A 19,869-nucleotide genomic window follows, 5' to 3' on the forward strand; every position below is an offset into this window, starting at 1 on the left:
CCAGCCGAAAATATCCCAAAATTCAATACATTTTTAGAAAATTTTCGGCTGGTTTTGTTTTCTGTGGCACCTCTGATTATGGAGTATTTTGTAAGTATCGTATATTTAGATGTAGTTACAAAACTGTGGAATCAACGCAATTTAAATGTTCATATCAAAGGAATTTTTAATTATGTTTTTGATAGGTTGGTCATTAAAATCAAAAAGAACCGGGACTGTTAACGAAACTATCATATAAAAATAAATATAAATATATATATTTTTTCTAATTGGATTAATATGTGTCCAAAAGAAAACGTATAGTAATAGTTTAAATTTGTTATCCAAATCAGATCAGAGGAACTGCATGTATGTTTTATTTGAAAATGATAGTTTCCTCATATCAAAATTACAAGTTTTTCCTAAAATTGTAATAATTTATTTTTGACGTTTTAAAGAACCAACCTATTTTTTACAAATTTTTGCTACATTTTTTTGTTCCTTTTTGGTGCAATGTGGGAGGAATTCTTTATTCGGACCTGCACTTTTAATAATATTTACTTAAATGGGGCCTCATTTAGTTTGTTTGTTTTTTTTTTCATTTTTATATTTATAGGTGTAAACTGGAATTTGCTTGCTATCAACTAAAACATTGACTAAACGATAATTGAACCTACTAAGCCAGCTGGCCGTAATTGTACCCCGTAATCTTAACATCCTTTGCCCCTTGGTGCAATGCTCTAGCTGTGCGACTTGCAGAGGCGCAACAGAATGGGATAGTGTAAGTCCTCATCGTAGAGGGCCGAGTCCGTCTTAAGCTGAAGATGACGCTGCCAAATGGTCTCATTGTAGCGTGTGGCCAAATCAACTTGAAAGCCACGTGCCACACACTCATCCCGGAACACATTGAGAGTGCGGCCGCGACGGGGCGCCATGATGAGGGCAACTCCATGGGGTGCCAAATAATACCAGATGGTATCGACTAGCGCCGATCTTGCCTCATCGAAGAACAGACAATCCGCGCAGAGGATAAACTCAAACTTGGACTGCTCGGCCTGGGCACGTGCCGATGCCTCTTGCCACTTTAACACGGAGCATTTGGTGTAGCAACTCAACTCATTGAGGCAGACAGTCTTGCGGACATTCTCGACGCTCACCTCGTTGCCATCGGTGAGATGTACAGCATATGGCTTGGCATATTTGGCCAACATTAATCCAGCCAAGGAGGTGAAGCCACCGCCCAGCTCCAATATCCATCTGCCACGATACGCGGCAAGATCGGAGAGCACGAGGGCGGTAAGTGCCTCCTCCGAGGGCCACACACAAATGTTGCCCGTGTTGTTGAAGCCCATGAGATCGTTGGCCGTCAGCTGTCGTTCCATGTGATGAATGTTCACCGAATACTCGATATCATTGTGCAATTGCATGCGATATTTGTACCAGTTCTCGGTCTTCCCCAGACACTTGAGGCTCACATGATCCTCAAAGCTGTCCTGGCGCAACAGATCGAAGCTCTTGAAGCGTCGCACAGAAGCGGTTTGTTCCTCACTGAATTCATCGCTAGATGAGCTCACCGTTTCCTCGGAATCCTTACGCAAAACTTTGGCCAGAATACGCCAACGTTTCTGCGCAGTATTCTGTAAATTGGGCGTGGCTGGAGGTGTGGGCGGCAGAAAGCCATTTGGGATACCAACACATGTTTTGCCGGTAACAATGTCCTCCACCTCCAGTTCCTCCTCGACGCTGGGACTGACCGACGATGTTGGCATTTGCGATGGCATCTCCTCCCTCAGATTGTTATACTCGTCTTTCTTATAGTTGTTACAATTGTTGTTGTTGTTGTTGTGGTGGTGGTTGATTTGGTTGTTGGTGTTGCTTGCTGTTAGATCCATTAGCGCATTCCGTTGCCGTTGTGTCTTTGAATGCGTTTGGTCCTTGAGCGCATTCAGTGTATTATCGATATCGTATTGCAGCATCAAAGATATGGTCGCAACATGTGTTGGACTTGCCACGCCCACAGCTGTCCTTGTTAGCCTCGATTCTGCCTGCTTCTCATTCGTCTGCTTCTCCTTTAAGTTACTATTCAGTTTCGTTTGCTTATTAAGTTTCTTTTGTACTAAAGTTGCTGACATTTTTCTCAGTTTCAGTTTTTGTTTTTGGATGTTGCTCAGTTGCTTCTTTAATTTTTTTTCAGCTTCACTTCATGATCTGCTGTAATGGAAAATGAAAAAAAAAACAGGAAAATTAAATATATCAGTCAAAGAGCTAAATTAAGTGTAAAAATTCTTTTTCTGTTTTTTTTTTTTTTGGGAGGCGTGAAGTTTTCAAATTAACCGCCGGGGAACCTTTGTTCGTGCCTCCAATTTTAGTTACATTTGCCGCTGTTGTTGCCGCTGCCCCATTATTTAGCAATTATAAATTTTTAATGGCTTTAGAAATGCAAATTGTGGGTCTATAAACTGCAAAGAGCAGCAACAAATCTTTCGCTAATCTTTTGCTATAGATATACGAAAAAGAAATAAATAATTATAGCAAGTCAAAAGCATTTGACAGCACAACGAAGACTAAATGCTCTAGCTGTAAATTAAATAAACTGTATAGTATAAAAAGCTATGCAGAACTAGGTGATAGGGATTTGAATCCTTAGATATTATAACTTTAAAAGTACTAAAATTTATAAATTTAGAATTTATATACTGTATTTATATTGCAGTTTCTTATAATTTTAAAATATTTAAAAAGAAAATCATTATTTCATTAACTTAGGTTAGATATTATTTCTTGTAATTAATTCTAATTATTCCGCAATAATAAAAAATTATTTTTACTTTCTAAAAATACTTCAACACATTTTGGTTTGACTTAATGTTGATGCATTATTTTTCTATTGTCTTAATATTATTCTATTGTATTATATTAGTAAATGTAAAAGAATTAGCAGAAAACTATTTTGAAATGCTTTACAAACAAAGCTGCAAGCCGGTACTGAACCGAAGCTCTCAAAAAAATAAAAAAAATTTATGTTTTTCTACTATTACTCAATAAATTGAGACTTAAAAAATATTTAGATTATTATCAAAAGTAGATTTTTTAATAACAAATTTAATTGGTTTTAAAAGTTGAGAAAAAAAAAAAAATTTGTTTTCTAATAAATTCAATTAAAGTTCGAACCTAAACCTTAGGTAAAGCAATTCGCGAACCACACCTGAGTCTTGCTCTATGGTTCGAGCCGTCGAACCGAACCTCTAACAAAATTTTTTGGGTTTGCAGCCTTGATTACAAACAGCTTGATAATATAATAGGACTCTCAGGTTAGTGTATATGCGACAGAAAATGCGCTCCAGAATTGCCCCGTTAATTACATTTTGAAATGCCAAAAGCAGTGAAAATTTGGTGTACACGTATGTACCTACGTGTATATAAAAATACAACAAAATGCCTATACGAGTATCATGCATATTTCTGTGTGTGTGTGTATATGTGTATGTGCATTACATTTGTTCCGGCTTATATATATTGTTGCCTTCGTTGTTGCCTGCTTTTGTTGTTGTTGCACATTTTAACTGCAGACTGAGTTTGTTGTTGGACATATAAATTCATCAAAATTAAGAAATTTTACAGCTCATAACAAATTTTAATTGTGCTGACGTCGATGAAATATTTGGGAGAGTGAGGGAAAGAGATAAAGAGTGATCAGGGGTTGATTGGGATGAAGGGGACTTTTCTGTTGAAGAACAGTAATAACAAAAGCATATAAAGTCTGTTTGTGATAAGATGGCGTTCGATTCTGACTAAAGGGTGGATGAGTGGGTGGGTGGGTGTCTGATTTTCCATGTGGGTGTTTGCCCTGACCATCGACACCTGTCCAAGCCCTAGGCATGGCATGTGTGTAATCACAGTGAGTGTAATTAAAATGCTGACGAATCAATGCGTGTGTGAGAATTCTGAAGAATGTTGTTGTTATTATCCCGAGCATTCACTCAAAGCGGATGTTGAGCGTGGAGCAAATTGTGTGCGAATATGTGTGAGTGTGTGTGTGTCTGTGAACTTGTGCGTTAATGCTGACGGGGCAACATTCATCATAGTTCCATTTAAGCGCCATCGCATCGCAGCTTAACGGTCCACAGCACTTAATAGATATGGCTCAAAGGCTGCAGGATAATATTAATCTGATTAATGCTGTACAAAATTATACTTTCAACTTGTTTTGAAGTTTGCCTTGAATAAATATTAGCTAAGATAAACAATTCAAGCTGATAAGCAAACTGATTTGTTTATCAAATTGTGATAAAAATAAAGGGCTTAATTTGTAGGTTGACCTTAAATTTATTCAGCATACGCAGTGTTGCCAAGGCTAAGCAAACAACAAAGATAGAGACAGAGAAAGAATAAAGAGATACGAATTTAAATTTAATACCACATATATTTGCATATCTATGAAAAGTGTTTTTAATATAGCCTTTTTTTGGTTACAAAGTCTAAGGGTCGATTGTTAAGACATTGAAAATCTGGCCATATAAATCTTAAAAGCGTTTTATTATTTAAAAAGCAAAAGCTTAAAAAATAAATTATACACCACTACTGAAAATAAACATGATGTTGGTAAAACTGTTTTTAATTTACATGTATCTCATTATGTTAGTAAAACTTTGAATATTTTCTCAAATGGTCTGAGTTATAAGTAAAAATAACATATTAAGTATACGCAAGTTTTTAAAGTATTAATGAATATGGGAAGAGTATTCACTAATCTGAACTCTTGAAATAAATAAAACATTAGAATAATATTCATATGTAAATAATAATTTCAAATATATTAGGGCAAAGTTGCTGTAAGTTAAAATCGGTTGAATTTGTATTAAATATGTACGTATGTATACATATTGTAGCATATGTAGCATATGTAGCTAATTGTGCAAGCAGTAAAAGCTCTACCAAAAATTCCTTAGTTTTTTAAATATAGATGCTATTAGGAAATTAACCTGATATATTATCTGTGTGGTACCGTGGCTCAGCCTATAGAGTCGCCGACCTTTCACATAACTAGAACTACAGTTTGAAAACAAAACTGGGTTAGAACCCTGCCGTGTTAAAAGAAATCTGAAAGTTACCAGTTCTGTAAATTCTTGTAATTGCACTGATGATTTAAGTAGAATGTAGCGTGCTCAAAATATTAATAAGATGTATAAAAAAAAGAAAAAGATATATTATCTTTAGCGATACTGTCAAAACAGTCTTAAGTACGATTAATATAGGGAGAACTGGGAAAAGAATTTAAAGCTTGACTACATTCACAAGTAGCTAAGAAATGTTCCTAAAGTTTGCTAAAAATTGATTTAAATATCCAATGAAACTCCAACGGTTTAAATAATTTGCCATTTGTAATATAAGACATTCAGTAGCAAATCACACAATAGTAAGTGCACTTGATCAAACATTAATAAGTTTTCGCGGACAATTGAGAGGGAAAAACAGGGGAAGAGAGCTGGAAAAATACCAAGCTAAAGTTTTTGATTGTATTTGTATTCGTAGAACTTGCTTTAATGCCCATTCAAATGTTGATTTGCATATTAAAAACATGAATATTGAGCAGTTCGACGGTAAAGTTATTTGAGCCCGAACTTGTGCAAATTTACTAAAAGGATTTACAATAGGAAGTTCGGCCGAGAGTTTGGTTAAAGTTTGAAGCGTTTGCTGCCTACGATTTACAATAAAACTGAAAATGCTGAAAATGCCCGGGAAAAACTTGTGTTGTTGAAAATGCCCGGGAATAACTTGTAATCCAACCAGGCCAACACCTGCTGGCGAGTTCAAGCTGCCTAAAACCATACATTAAGTGAATTTGCAAGTACAATGCGCAGCTCGAGGGTATTTGATAGAGGGTAAAGAGGTGAGTGAGGTCGTGGTTATGCCATTGATTGTAATTTAAAGTTTTATTTTGAAGTAAATTCAAGGCATTCAATTCAATCACTTGGAAAAGTTGTGGCAACTGTGACGACGACGACGTCAGTTTCCGAAACTTGAAACCAAAGAACAAAGCGAAAAGGTTCGTCGATTGCCACACATATATTCCTTCTCTATATCCTTCCACTTTTTCGACACCACTGCCCTAACAAAACTTGGCTCTGACTTAAACTAAGCGAGCCTTTGACGTGCGTAAAAGCAAAAACATAGTGGTAACTGGGTAAAAGATTCTCATTCCAACTCTGTCTCCGTCTTCGTCACCAACTCCAACTCCTGCTCCTAATTCTGCTGCTGTTCCGTGTCAACGACACCGCAGCACGCAAACTTATATGGTTTGCACACATACACATACAAATATGTATGTATATGCACGTATACATGTGTATCTATGTACATAACATTTCATGTACATATGTTGCGTGCTTTGCTCATTGCTCGCATAAACTCATACAATTCATTATTTATTACTTTCACTGACATGAATATTTGCTTAGCTTTTTTTCCTTCCCATTTATTTAGTTTTTTTTTTTTGTAGCTAACTTTGAAGTCATCAACGTTAATACACGCACACAGACACACACACACACCAATTGAGTATAAAAAGTCTATGCCGTAGATAAAGTCAAAATATCTGGTTATAAAGGGTTATGAAAACGGCGCTAATCTGATAATAAAGGCCAACTTAATGAAAAGCAGCTGTGCTGAAGAAAGTTTAACAGGTCGAATATAAAATACACTTTCAGACAGCAAATAACATAGATTTTTATTTATAAAGCTGCTTTATTAAAGTGTTGTTATCATTAGAAATAAAAAGAATCTGTGATTGGCAAAACCTTATGATGGAGTTGATGACAGGAAGCTACTAGTTAATTTAAAAAAGTGTTGTCACAAAATAACAAATTTAATGGATGGCAGCACCATAATAATGAAGTTATTAATATTTAGCAACAGTAGTATCATATGTTCCACTTAACTATTTACATTAAATTTAAGCATTGAAATACAACAACAGAACGGAAATAATAATCTTGTGCGACAAGTTTTTAAAGCAGTTGTTAAGTTTATCATTATCTTGATAAAATCAACTCATATTATATTTTTAACCTTTACAGAACTGATTATCCCATGACAGTGGGAAGTTTCTCTAAAATCTTGTCTGTACATCATAAAAATAAGCTACTTGAAAGCTGTAAAAGACGACAGGTGAGTGAAAACAATTTGCCAAGTTGATGACTGTAAGCTGTAAAACTAACAGTTAATAGAGCATATTCTGAATTATATGATAGAACATTATCAGCCCACGCGATGTATGCGTAATTTTCAAAAAATGAATATCTGGCATTATTGGAACGTCTTAAACTTTTATTAGCGCGTATAATGCCCATCGATTTATGGGCAACTAACTGTATCTATATATATATATAAATGTATCTATCTGTGTGACTGTCTGTCTGCCTATCTGTGCATGTGTTTGTTTCTGGCAATTTGTTTACTGTTTACTAAACATTTACTCAGATTTACAGTCGTAAGTTGATTGGAACTGAACTTTTTCGCATCTGCCAGGCAACAAAATTGATGCCAACACATTTATTTAGATATAATAGATGTGCAACCATATAGTGAGAAAGACAAATATATATGTATGTATAAGCTCGCATGCATTGCATTTTCATTTCGAATCGCATTTGTTTTTATCTACAGAATAAAATCAGGCATGCATATCCCTTGGGGCTGAATTCAAGCATGTGGCAAAAATGTAAATAAAAAATCCAATATTTATTTCTCCCACTTGATGAACACATTCGAAATCGACGGGGCGTGGCAATTGCCTTAAGCTCTGTTCGTCCATAATTAAATATTAATTAAATTATTTACATAGCCGACGGGTAAGAAAGGACTGCGGTCAGTGGTCAGCCCGGATGTGGTTAGCCAAGTGTCATTCAGTCGCTTTTATTGCCTGTCATTCAAACTTGGCCAAGACACTCGTAACGCAATTAGACCCTGGAGTATTTTTTGGAAAGAGAGATCTGCAGTTGCCACGTGTGCTGGATTTGTGGCACCCTGTGAAGGTGAGCGTACTTTTCGATGACATTCAGGAAAGTTCAAGGAGCTCTGCATTTGTTTTGAAGAGGACACACTCCAACCAAGCATTGAGTCGGCACTTTACCTACTTTACGCTCTTCACATATCTCACAAAATAATAAAAGTGTATTTTATTGATTTATTGTAAGCTAACTTGAAATTTAAGCTTATCTCCTTCTCTTTCTAATCTCCTTCATTTTTTAATATTGTTTTTTTTTATTATTATGTTTCTTTAGTCATAATTTAATCCGCGTAGCATCCAGAAAGTAATTTACATATTATGCCAGGCTAACCATGCGAGGGAGGAGAAAATTCTGTCTTATTATTCGTTCAACTTATAACACCGTTTTTTTGATACCCACAGCTTTAGCTTTTAAGCTTGTATATATTTATTTTTTGCAATGCCTGTTTTAGGCTGTGACTTAGTTATTAAATGAATACCCTGTATGGATAAGGAATATATATATTAGTAAGGAGTATATATTAGCTGCAGACAGCAAAGAGAAGTTCCCTGTAGAGGGTATAAATACAGCATACAAATTTCCTTGTCGTTTTTCAATCAATCTATTTAATGACACACAATTTTCTTTTTTATTAAAATACTTTTTATTTCCAAATGTTATAAAATTTTTCTAGGGTATCTGATATGTGACTATTGACTGTTAACAATGTTTTGTATGCGGAAAAATGCAAAAAGCAAATATGTAAAACATTTTTGTTCAAATAGCTTAAAGTCGCAAAGTTGGCAAGCCAAGCTGTTAAGCATGCGGCATGGTAGGCGTGGCAGAAGACGGAAGAAGTAGGCGCGTTTACTTCTGTGGTAACCTTCTAAGAAGTAGGCGCGTTTACTTCTGTGGTAACCTTCTAAGTTAAATAAAAGCTTAAATCCCCGCTGTGCCAAAAAAAATAAGCAGCAAACGACTTGACCTATGGAAGTCAACAATTCCAAGTCTTGTATGTACGAGTATATTTAATCCAGGTTATATATAGGGTATATACATGTACATATAAAAACTTCCCTTAGGAGCTGCTAGTCAAGGTCGTGCTTACGACATTTGTGCAAGTCATTGTCGCGTTCTTAATCATTGTAGTCAAAAATTTGCTTGTTGGCAGGCGCCATAATTTAAAAATAACATCAACAGTCGTTGCCTCACTGAGCATTGAGTCCTGCTGGGATATAGGAAGAATGACGCAGGACATTATATTGTTAGCAGCAACATTAACATAAGGAAAGAAGAACAAAAAACAAATATAAAATCAAATAAAGCGACAGAAGAAGGGCAGAAAAATTTGACAAAAATTTGGCACGCTAATCCAATTTGGGGGCAAGTGGCACGTGCTGCTGCCACATTTAAGCCAATTAGCTGCGACTGCATATAGATTGCAATTAATTTAACAAATAAATAAATAATATTCAACTAAACGAGTCACCATCAAAAATTAAAAAAAAAAAATCGGAATAAATGGTAAATTGTTACGTTTTTGCAAATAAATAAATAGAAACATATACAAATAAACAGGCAAATTGTTTGCGAAATAAACACACAGATATACACGCACACACACACACACACCACGCACATCCACTGATATACACAACTGTATATAAATATATGTATGTGTAGCGTATGTATGTGTGCTTGTTGTTTGTTGAGCAATGACAACGTCACCAAGGATACAATTCACTTCAGAATCAGTTTCAACTGCCAGGAGGCAATGTTGCTGACATCGTTGTCCTTTGACAGGCAACGGCAACTGTGGAGATCGGGGAGAATTACTGGGAACATGCTACATGGACTCTACTACTATGTCAGTGTATAAATAGTCATACCGTTGAGGGTGTGACTGTGTGGGCGGACAAGGGTGTGTGACCAGAGCCTGAGGTGCAGTTGCCAGCAGCATCAACAGCAACAGCAACAACAACAGCCACCGCCTCAAATGGCAACTCAATGTTGTCGTCTGACACTGGCTAAAGGTTTCCAGTTTCCACTGACAACATTGGCTTTTAAGCACACTGATAAAATTGATTGGCAAATTACATTAAAATTTCATTCTAAAAGCTTATTTACTTCAAGCAGCCATCAGTTTGCCTATACAAGCTTCAATATTATGTTCGCTTATGTCTCTGAAACTAAGTACTACTACTTAACGAGTACTACTCTTATGTTATTCTCTTTTGAATTGCTCTTTCAGTGTCATTCTTAAAGGTTCCAGCCAGTACTCTTAAGGTGTAATTCATAGTCGTTTAAGATACGTGCGCTGTTCATTTATCGATTCCTCCTAATCAATGAAACTAACCGTCTAATTTTTAGTACCGGAAATGGACCAGTATCCGAAATTAAGCCTTTTTCAAGAACCCCAGTTCGTACTGGTTTCGCTAAATTTTCCCAAAAATAATTTGTTATTTTCTGTCAAATTGGACAAAAATGTTGACTTGTAATATTGCTAGATCTAATTTTGAATCCATTATGATCATAATTTGTCTTCTAAATTCATTTTGCAAACAAATTTAATTAATTTTGTTAAGTCAAAAACTGTTTTATAAATTATTTTATAAAAATGTTTTTCCACTTTAAAATTACATCACCGTAATAGATTCTTTCACCGAAAATGTTGTTTTGGGACGTACCTCAACCTAAACCGGAACCGGTTCGGTTCGGTTTGATTTCCTGAGACATACCCTTGTATTTTCTCATAAAAACACCGCAGCTGTTCTGACAGTGTGCTCACATATTTATGGTAAAGTGAGGTATAAATAAACGTCTACCTCCACCCACTCCTTTACCCCGGCAGCTGCTGCTGTTGCGTGCCACGTAAGTGCTTTTCTGGCGCAGACCAAGTTCATGATGGCTTGGTAGAATTGTTGTGGAGAGAACGTAAGGGTATTTAAAGGGGGCGCAGTCGAGATGCTGAGGATTCTAGGGATGCTTAAATGCTTTCATCACTCAGCTGGAAAGGCTGGCACGCTTCACCGCTCGCACGCAAAACAAGTTAGGGATATGTTAGACCAGTTAAAAGAGGCAGTCAAGGATACAGATTGGGTCAACTGCCTAAGTAAACATCATTCACATTGAGCCGCTCTCAATTGACCTTTGGCCGGCCATAAACAGTTACCTTTTGCAATAAACAGAACCAGAAACTGGTTTACGGCCAGTTGACGACAAATTTGCCCTGCATGATTGATGGCATGTCGGAATGAGACTGAACGAGTGGGTTTGAGTGTGTGTGTGTGAGTGCCTGAATGAGTGCATGGAAACAAGCTTATCAATACGAGTAGTCGCACTTGTATTCGTATCCGTACTCGAATATTTGTTGCAGTTTGCACAGATTTACGGCACTTCAAATCATGCCATTTCTATTGACTGTGAATGACGCAGACTAAAGCTCGACAAGTCTTCAGATGATGTACAAAGTCATATATTGCTAATACTCGTACTTGTTCGCTTGCGTCTTTTCCTCTGTGTGCGTAGGAAACCCGCGATAACTGCGCTAAATTAAGCAATTCCTGAAAGTTTATTTGAATTGTAACATAATCGTTAAACTTAAGTGAGTTGTGACTCGGCCAAGTTATCTTTCCCTACCAAATACCATTTTCAAACGTTAAATCTTTTAAGCGAATTAAAAAATTCATCTTAATCTACACTAAAAGCAAATAGATAACTCTGAAAATTGTCAAAACTAATTAAGTTTCACAATTATAAGACGCTTCTATTTTTTTTATATTTTGTTACCTTACATTACATATAATAAATATTTTAGCAAACTTGCCCTTTAATTTAATATAAGTTGATATAAAATTTAAGTTGAAATTCTTTCATTGAAATTCATTTGCAGTGAAACAAACAAACAGAACTTCCAATTGAATACCAAATGACATCAATTTGGCAGCTGCAATAACTTCAAAAATGCTCTGAAAATAAAGCGCTACAATTTATTTTTATTGACAATAAAATAACATACGCATATACACTGGTCGGCATATTTATTTTGACAAAACTTAAAGTTAAATCTACTCACAATTTGAACTAACTTTATGAACATTCTAGCATCAATGAAAAGGTCATTTAAATCCTGCTTGAATGATAGAAAATCTTCCTTAACCCATTAAGTACCCATTGGAAATTTTGAATTTATGTCGACGTAAAATGTAGTCAAAAAGTTTCTTCAAACAATTCTAATAGTGACTGCAAAAAGAATTTTTCAAAAATCTCTTTGCTTATATTTTTTATGATTTTTTAAATGGGATGATCTCAGAAAAATTTTGTTTGAAAAGGGGGAAAAAGTGGCTATAATAGTAATTTTTAGTCAATTTAAGTAATTTTCAACAGATACCCAATATGGCATAAATTTTCTTTAAATAAATAACACTTTGCTAATGCATTGAGTTTTGTGATCCATTTGATAACACCATTTTCTATTTGCCATATTTCAATTAAAAGCATTTTTTTCTGCAGTTCAATTTCAGTTATTAAAACAATCGTACAAACATAACAACAATAAGTAAGCCGCAGCGGTGAATGGGGAAATACATGAAAACCATTTAGCAAATGCACCTCACAAAGCATTTAATCCAAAAGAGAAAGAAAAAAAAGCAAAACAAAACAACAATAACAAAAGAAACATTTATTTTTTCTAATGAACTTTGACACGTGTGCAGGGCCAAATGTTGGGGAAAGGGGATGAAAATACCGTTCGCGTGTTTCTGTCACAGGTCGAGAGCTGAGCATGGAAAATGTGAAAAGTGCATGTGCAGAAACAGCAACAATGAAGTCAAGTAAAAACCAAAGCTGCAATGAATGAAAAATCAGCTTGGTGCATGCAATTTTGAAAATGCCCTCGGCGGGCTGTCAACTAACTGACTAACTGACTGAATGACTGAATGACTGCCGCATAGACTACTGGACTGTCTGTCAGAGTGACTGCTTGACTGACAAGCTAGCTAGCAGCCACAACAACTTCAACAATATTTAGCTGGCAAAACTCATATACGCTTATCACAAAATCGCAGCAACTACAAAAATAAAAATATATATCGCACAACAAATGGAAAATATTGAATTGTTTGCGCAACGTTGGAAAGCAATAATATAAAAGCTTAAAGCGTAGGATAATTTATACAAACACATATTAGAACTTATTCGGTTGGGAAAAAAGAAATCCATTTTTCTTTATACCATATATGTTCAATTTCAATTTATTAGAGTTTTAAAAGAATTTCATAATTTTTTTGAGGAAAACGGATCAACTGAAACTTAGGGATTTGTAATATCAAAGATTATGATAAAGGGTCAACGTAGTACCCAAGATTTCTCGATGATAAAAATAACATGATTACAATTGAAATTATTAGAGGTTATCTAACTAACTGATTCTCACATATAAATCTTATTATAGCTCCTATACCAAAGAAGTATATTAGTAAAAGAGAAAAAATTTGAAATTAGTCTGATAAATTCGAATTTGTAAAAATTTATATGATTATTGTCAAATTTATAGTCCACTATTTAAAAGGTACAACGAAATAGTCAAATATTAAATGTCCTGTTGCCTACACTACAATATTATTACCGATATTATCATCATTTTTTTTTGCCATTTAATGCTTATCTCATCATAATGGTCGAAAGCATTTTAGTGTAGGGATGAGCAGCTCTTTTTTTGAAAGTTGACGCGACGTATACATAATAAATGTGGGCGATTGACTGCATTACGTATACGCCCGCGCATCCGCAGGCAGGAAGAGTTCAGCTCTGCTCATGGTGCGAGTAGTCTGCGTCCACATTATGCAAACTTAGCAATAAAAATTCAATTAAGTTACAAGGACACAATATCAAGTGGCAGGGCTCAATAAATCAAAAAAATACAAATAAAGTAAAACAGTTACCGTAGGCGCAAAGTAACACAAAGAGCAACAACAAGAGCGACACAAATTGTGACATGCTGCGCTGCCATTATGACTTTGATGCACGTTTTAATTATAATTTTGACGCCAACTGTTTAAACACTCACGAAGCACACACACACATACAGGGCGATAACACATTCATTTGTATGTGTGTGTTGTTGTGTGATTTGATGTTGTTATTGTATTGCTTGCACTAATTGTTTGCGACACGGCCGCCTCGAAAATGCTGAGCCGACAATCAAAAGAGAATGACAGAGAAACAGAGAGAGATGGGGAAAGGGAGAGAGCAAAGTGAGCTTCTACATAAGCCTCTAGCTTAATTGAGGCAAAAAAGTACAATAGCCAGGACAAACCACAAACCCACACCAGCAGACCTACACACACACACTTGCATGCCTACACACACATATGGTCAACATAAGTCACAAAACCAAAAACACGAACAGCCCACAGACCTCGTTATACACTCTGCACAGCAGGGAAATTGATATGGAGCATGTTTGATAATTAAGTTTATAGTTTTAAAGAATAGTTTAGACAAAGGTTTGCAATAAATTGCGACAAAAAATATTAAATCAAGACTGCAAACCGGTTCTGAACCGAACCTCGCTGAATTGTTTCGGTTCGTTTTTTTACGCAATCTGAACCGGATCATGAAGCGAACCCTTGATATTATATACTCCGTGAACCCAAACCTCAATCGAACCAATTTCTTAAATAAAAGGTTCGGTTCGAAAAAAAGGGAAAAAATCAAGTATTTCATACTTAAAACGCCACTTTTCGAACATGATTTCTCACTAAGAATGAAAATACTGAAATCGAGGATTTCGATCTTAATTCAAGTACGATATTTTAAAAACGATATTTAAGTATTTTCAAACTTAAAATATCTTCAAAGTGTACTTGATTTAAGTACATTTTAAGCTTGATCCAAGTTCTTAATATTCTGAAACTATGTACAAAAATATGTTAAAATAATACTATTTATTAGTGGTGTAAAAACACATCGAAATATCGACAACCCGATTTTCGCGACAGCGACTACGAGTACTACAACTTGACGAATGGACTTCGTAATAACAATCAAGAAAAATTATATACTTTAAAAATATTTTTTTTGCATAAAATTGAACAAATGTTTGCGAAACGAACCTAAGTCAACAAAATTTTTGGTGGTTTTCAGCCTTGGTTCGAATTTTTTCTAAACAAAACTAAAGCTTATAAATCAATCAATAAATTAACTTGCTCAAAAAATGATGCAAATAATGTTATAAAAACTTTAATTAAAAGCAATAATTAAATAAAAAAAATGCAATAAATATTTGTTTATAATAGGGGAACTTTTTTTTTTAATTTGAAAGCAACTGGGGCAAAGGAAAATGTAAAATCAAAATAAAATGTATGTATCCTTAAACAAAATATTTCTCTTAAAATATAAACTAATTGAAGAGAATCTTTTAGTCTTCGTTTGCATTATTTCTCGTAGCTTTTGTATTCTTCGTTGAATTTTTTGTAAGTCCCTTTTTTATTGTTTCTGTAGTGAAACCAGTTACAGCGAATCTTATAGTCTTGCAATGTCGTGTAATCATTAGTTTCCTTAATTTTCCCAAAATTGTAGGCAACATCAGCAAAGCCTTAACTTTTACTCAATGCTCACTGTATGCGTTTGAGTGTGTGCGAATTTTGGGTTTTGTGGGGTGTTTTCTTTGATTTATAGCCATAAGTTTGAGTGTATTTGTGTGAATGTATGCGAGTGTGCAAGCTGTACTCAATTAATACTCATCAGTGTGACATTAGTGCCATTTATTTGCACAGGCTGGGAAATAGAGTGGATCAAAAACAGAGATAAAAGATAAATGAGATAAACACGTGCACTGTCAATTGTTTCACATGTAAACGGACAGTCTCTCTCTCTCTTTCTTTTCGCTATTAAGCCCACTTGATTAAGCATAATGAATGCTAATTTTTCCACACTCACTCACATTTTCCTGGCTCATCAATAAATAGCTCATAAATCGTCGGTGACTTTTCAAGCAAAAATTCAAATTCATCTCGTTATCTAGACTTTAAATGTGAAAGGAAAATTTATGTGTGTGTGTTTCGTTTTTATGGTTGACGCTGTCAGAGAAAACCCCAAACGGCCTGAAAAAAAAAACCAGAACCAAGAGGAAAATAAATTACTGCGACATTTGGCTTTAATTTGGCCATAAAGTGCGCTGCAGTAAAATAAATTAAACGCTAGCTAAACTTTAATTTTGTAAAATATAAATAAATAAATATACAGTTGTCGAATTGCGCAGCTACAACAACAAAAATAGCAACAAAAACCGTTAGCTAAACAATTTTTAAATGCCTGCAAATGGTTGAGCGTAAATTAAAATGCAATTATTTCTTATCCAATTATTGGGTAACAAATGCATTTCGAAATCCCAGCTAATATGCTGTTAAAAAGAGCAATCAAAAATTGTTTGATGCTTAAACAAGCGTATTTGTCAAATGTTATATTATGCTATAGACAATTTCTAAATATTATTAAAGAAAACACTCTGCACTGCAGTTTAAAAAACTGTCTAAAGTTTGTTGGAAAGTTTTTGTCCTAACAATTTTCAAAATAATTCAATTAAAATGTTTCGCTTCGTTTATATCAAGTTGAGAGAGAGTTAATTTAGTTTTAGTTTAAGCAAAGTAGGCAGCATGGCAAATTGTTAAATTCAAGGGTGCTTTGCAGCAGAAAACAAAACAAATGTTTTGCATTGAAGTTTCTCCCAATCATATTTCAATTCTCTCTAACGAAATTTTGCTCTATAATCTATGTGAATTCGATGCCACATGAATTTGTTATTGTGAGAAATTCGAGTACAAAAACCAAACAGCCCAAAGCGAAACCAATTATCTTGGCAAATTAATCCATTTTATGGGCGAGAAATGTGTGCTAAATTGCAGACAGAAATTCTACAAGGAGATGAAGCAGATTTAGACCATTAGAACAACCATTATTATTAAAATATGTTATTATTAAAAGTATCTAAAGATTGTCCAACTGTTACCATAAGTAAGCATAAGCTGGAAATATACATTTAATAGTTGAAAGTCGTAAGACAATCCTCTTACAACTCTTTTGACAACTTGAGAGTGAGAGAAGGAATGTAAACTTTGAATTACAATTTGAAATTGTAACACTTTAAGTTTATTTCTGACAACACAGTCAAGTTGACCTTTTGCAGTGCCAACAACAATATGACTCTTCAGATAAACCGGTATAAAGGGAAAGTGGCAGCAAAGGTTACCACTTGCTGTTGGTCAACTTGGTCTGTTGACCCTGCTACTGCTGCTTTTTGGCCAAGCCATGAATGGCATTAAAAAGTGTACTTATTTGCAAAGTCTAGAATCTAGAGCATTAGATAGGTGGTAACACAGCTCAATGAGCTTTACTAAAAGATAGTAACAATTTTATCAATGTTCAGTGGCAATTTACGGGGTACAAACTATAGTCTATTTATAAAGTATAGATAAAAATAAAAAAGTTGCAAATCTATTGCATTTATTGCCTCATAAACTTTCAACTTGATGAGCAGCTGCCACAACAACAACTCGAGAAATGTTTACAAAAATTCTGCTCATAATTTGCTTACCAATTCATTTTTATTTCTTCTTTTTGACGCAATTAAACTCAACAAAAAGAAGATTCTTCTGCGATATGTTTTGTAGTTGTTGCTTTGGCTTATTTGTTGTTGGCTTCGGCCTATTTATGAGTATTTAATCTCTGCAATTATTAGCACTAATTTTGATATATTTTTTCGACTATTTTTTCACATAGTCTATTTTTGATTTAATTTCGTTTTGCAGTTAAAAGAACTGTTTAAAAATACGCTCTAGTGAGAATTTGCTTGATTTCAAGTGCATTTTCGAAAAATGTATTAAGTTGATAAATTTAATTTTTCATTTTTTTTTTCAAAACGCCAACACACACAAACTGTCAGACACATACACGCACGCACGCACACTAAAACGAGGCGAGGCGAGACGCACGCGGCCAGCGACAACAACTGACTGAAAATTGTAACAGAAAACAATTGAAAAGTGTTTTCGTTCTTTTTTAGCCGCGGCCAACGTTGCGTATGAGCGACGACAACAAACTGAAACCCAAACGTTGCGGACGCCAGCACGAGCCGCTTGCAACATGTTCCCAGCCAACATGCTGCAAGTGGCCTGGCAATCGTGTTTCAAACGTGGGTGAACGCGATGTTTGCCATACTTGAAGCCACTTGGGCTTATCACTGGAAATTAAGACAAAAGCCCGGCTGCTGAGGCTGCTGAGACTGCTGAGACTGCTGTTGCTGTAGCGGCATAACGAAAATTAAATGAGACCACAAAAGAAACAAGCACAACACCAGCCACCAGCAACAACAGCAATAGAGTTCTCAACAACAAATGAGAGAAGGGAAGAGAGAAAGAGTGAGACTCATTTTTGGCTGTGGTTCATTTCGAAAGATTTCAGCTAATTTGAAAGTACAGAAATTCCCTTTTAAGCTTTAGGGTTGTTCATTTAACATATTATTTTAATTATACAATTCTTTTAAGGAAATTTGGCAGCAAAGGAATTAAGCCCGATTTAAATTTAGGCTATTAAGAAGCCAAAATATTAGTAATTGTTTAAAACTACAAAGCGTATGTAATTTATCATTGTTCTCAAATATGCAACCAATTATTAAAAAAATTTTATCGGTTCGGTTTTTATGCAGATAGATTCTTGATTGATTCAGCATTACAATTATTTGATCAGCAAATTAAATATTAGCTGACTCAACTTGTATTTTTGAGCAAAAATGTACTTAGGGTTTTCTTGACTCATAAAGCTATTATTCGACATAGGTAAATAAGTTGAAAAGTGATGAATTAAAATCTATTTAAATATTTAGAGTACTTTAATATGACCAATTAAAGTCCCATAAAACCCAGAAGTAAAACAAATTTGAGCATTTCAAAATTAATTTATAACATTGTTCAGCTTGTTCCTTTCTATCTCTCATTCTTCTCGTACTTTTTCGCTCTTTTTCACGTTGCAGCTTGACCGCAACTTGTTGTTGTTGTTGCTGTTACTGCAAGTGGAAGCTCATTAACACATTGGCCGAGAGGAATTAAGGGGGCCCTGAGAATTATGGCTAGAAATTGACGTTGGCCACGTTTCTGTATTTTAGTTGTTGTTGTCGTTTTGGCTTTTGTTGTGTTGTTAGTGAGTTGCCTTTAAATGATTTTCCATTTGCACATTTCACGCGGGCTAAATGTTTTCCTTGCTTATTGTTGTTGTTATTATTGCCATTGGCAAAATTTTCATTCATAAAAAAAGGTGAACGCTTGTTTGCGTCTCGAGCGTTGAGAATTGAGCGTGAAAAACAATAAAATGCCAAAAGTAAACGACGAAAAAGCAGCAAAAGCAGAGGCAACGACTGAGGCAGAGGCAGCGACGACGGAAACAGTATTGGCCCAGGCAGACAAAACCGACTGAACGCAGACTGAAGAGCGAATGGGGGAAAGGGAACTTTAGTTGATAGGGAGAAAGACATAAGAATATGGACAAAGTTTGGTGATTGTCGCAACTTTGTTGTTGTTGATTGATGTTGTTGCGTCTTTTACTTTTGTTTTTTTTTTTATTTATTTATATTAATACACAACACATGCATATGATTGTTTCTCCGTGTGTGTGTGTGCGTATTCTTATTTATTTTCTTTTTATTCAACACAAGGCAAAGCAAACAAAAAAAACAAAAAAGTAAAAAGAAAAAGAAAAGAAAATATATTATTGCGAAATATTTGTTACTTTTTACGGCAAACAAAAAAGGTTAAAAAATGGAACTAGAACTATGCTATAATGTGTGTTACTGTGTGTGTAACTTTATATGTGTATTTGTATTGGTTTAGCTTGCCACATTGTTCAAAGC

At 34.9% G+C, this 19,869-nt stretch overlaps 1 protein-coding gene across 2 annotated transcripts; it reads right to left on the reverse strand.

The window, feature by feature from the left end:
• Window positions 1-481: 481 nt before the first annotated feature.
• Window positions 482-17,807, reverse strand: LOC117781159 (calmodulin-lysine N-methyltransferase). Of its 2 annotated transcripts, none has more exons than XM_034617900.1 (2): window positions 17,563-17,807; window positions 482-2,187 (listed from the first exon to the last, which is right to left on the reverse strand). In XM_034617900.1, the coding sequence occupies exon 2, from the start codon at window positions 2,109-2,111 to the stop codon at window positions 720-722; it is 1,392 nt and encodes a 463-aa protein (XP_034473791.1). In that variant the 5' UTR covers window positions 2,112-2,187; window positions 17,563-17,807; the 3' UTR covers window positions 482-719. The 2 variants fall into 2 exon arrangements, with proteins under 2 accessions (XP_034473791.1, XP_034473789.1); XM_034617898.1 differs by having other exon boundaries at window positions 482-2,190.
• Between the last annotated feature and the right edge of the window lie 2,062 nt (window positions 17,808-19,869).

The sequence above is a fragment of the Drosophila innubila genome (genome assembly GCF_004354385.1).
Source record: "Drosophila innubila isolate TH190305 chromosome 2L unlocalized genomic scaffold, UK_Dinn_1.0 4_B_2L, whole genome shotgun sequence".
Classification (NCBI taxonomy): domain Eukaryota; kingdom Metazoa; phylum Arthropoda; class Insecta; order Diptera; family Drosophilidae; genus Drosophila; species Drosophila innubila.

Bases quoted from the DNA above. Each gene is read 5' to 3' on its own strand.
- LOC117781159 (XM_034617900.1), bottom strand. From the start codon at position 2,111: ATGTCAGCAACTTTAGTACAAAAGAAACTTAATAAGCAAACGAAACTG.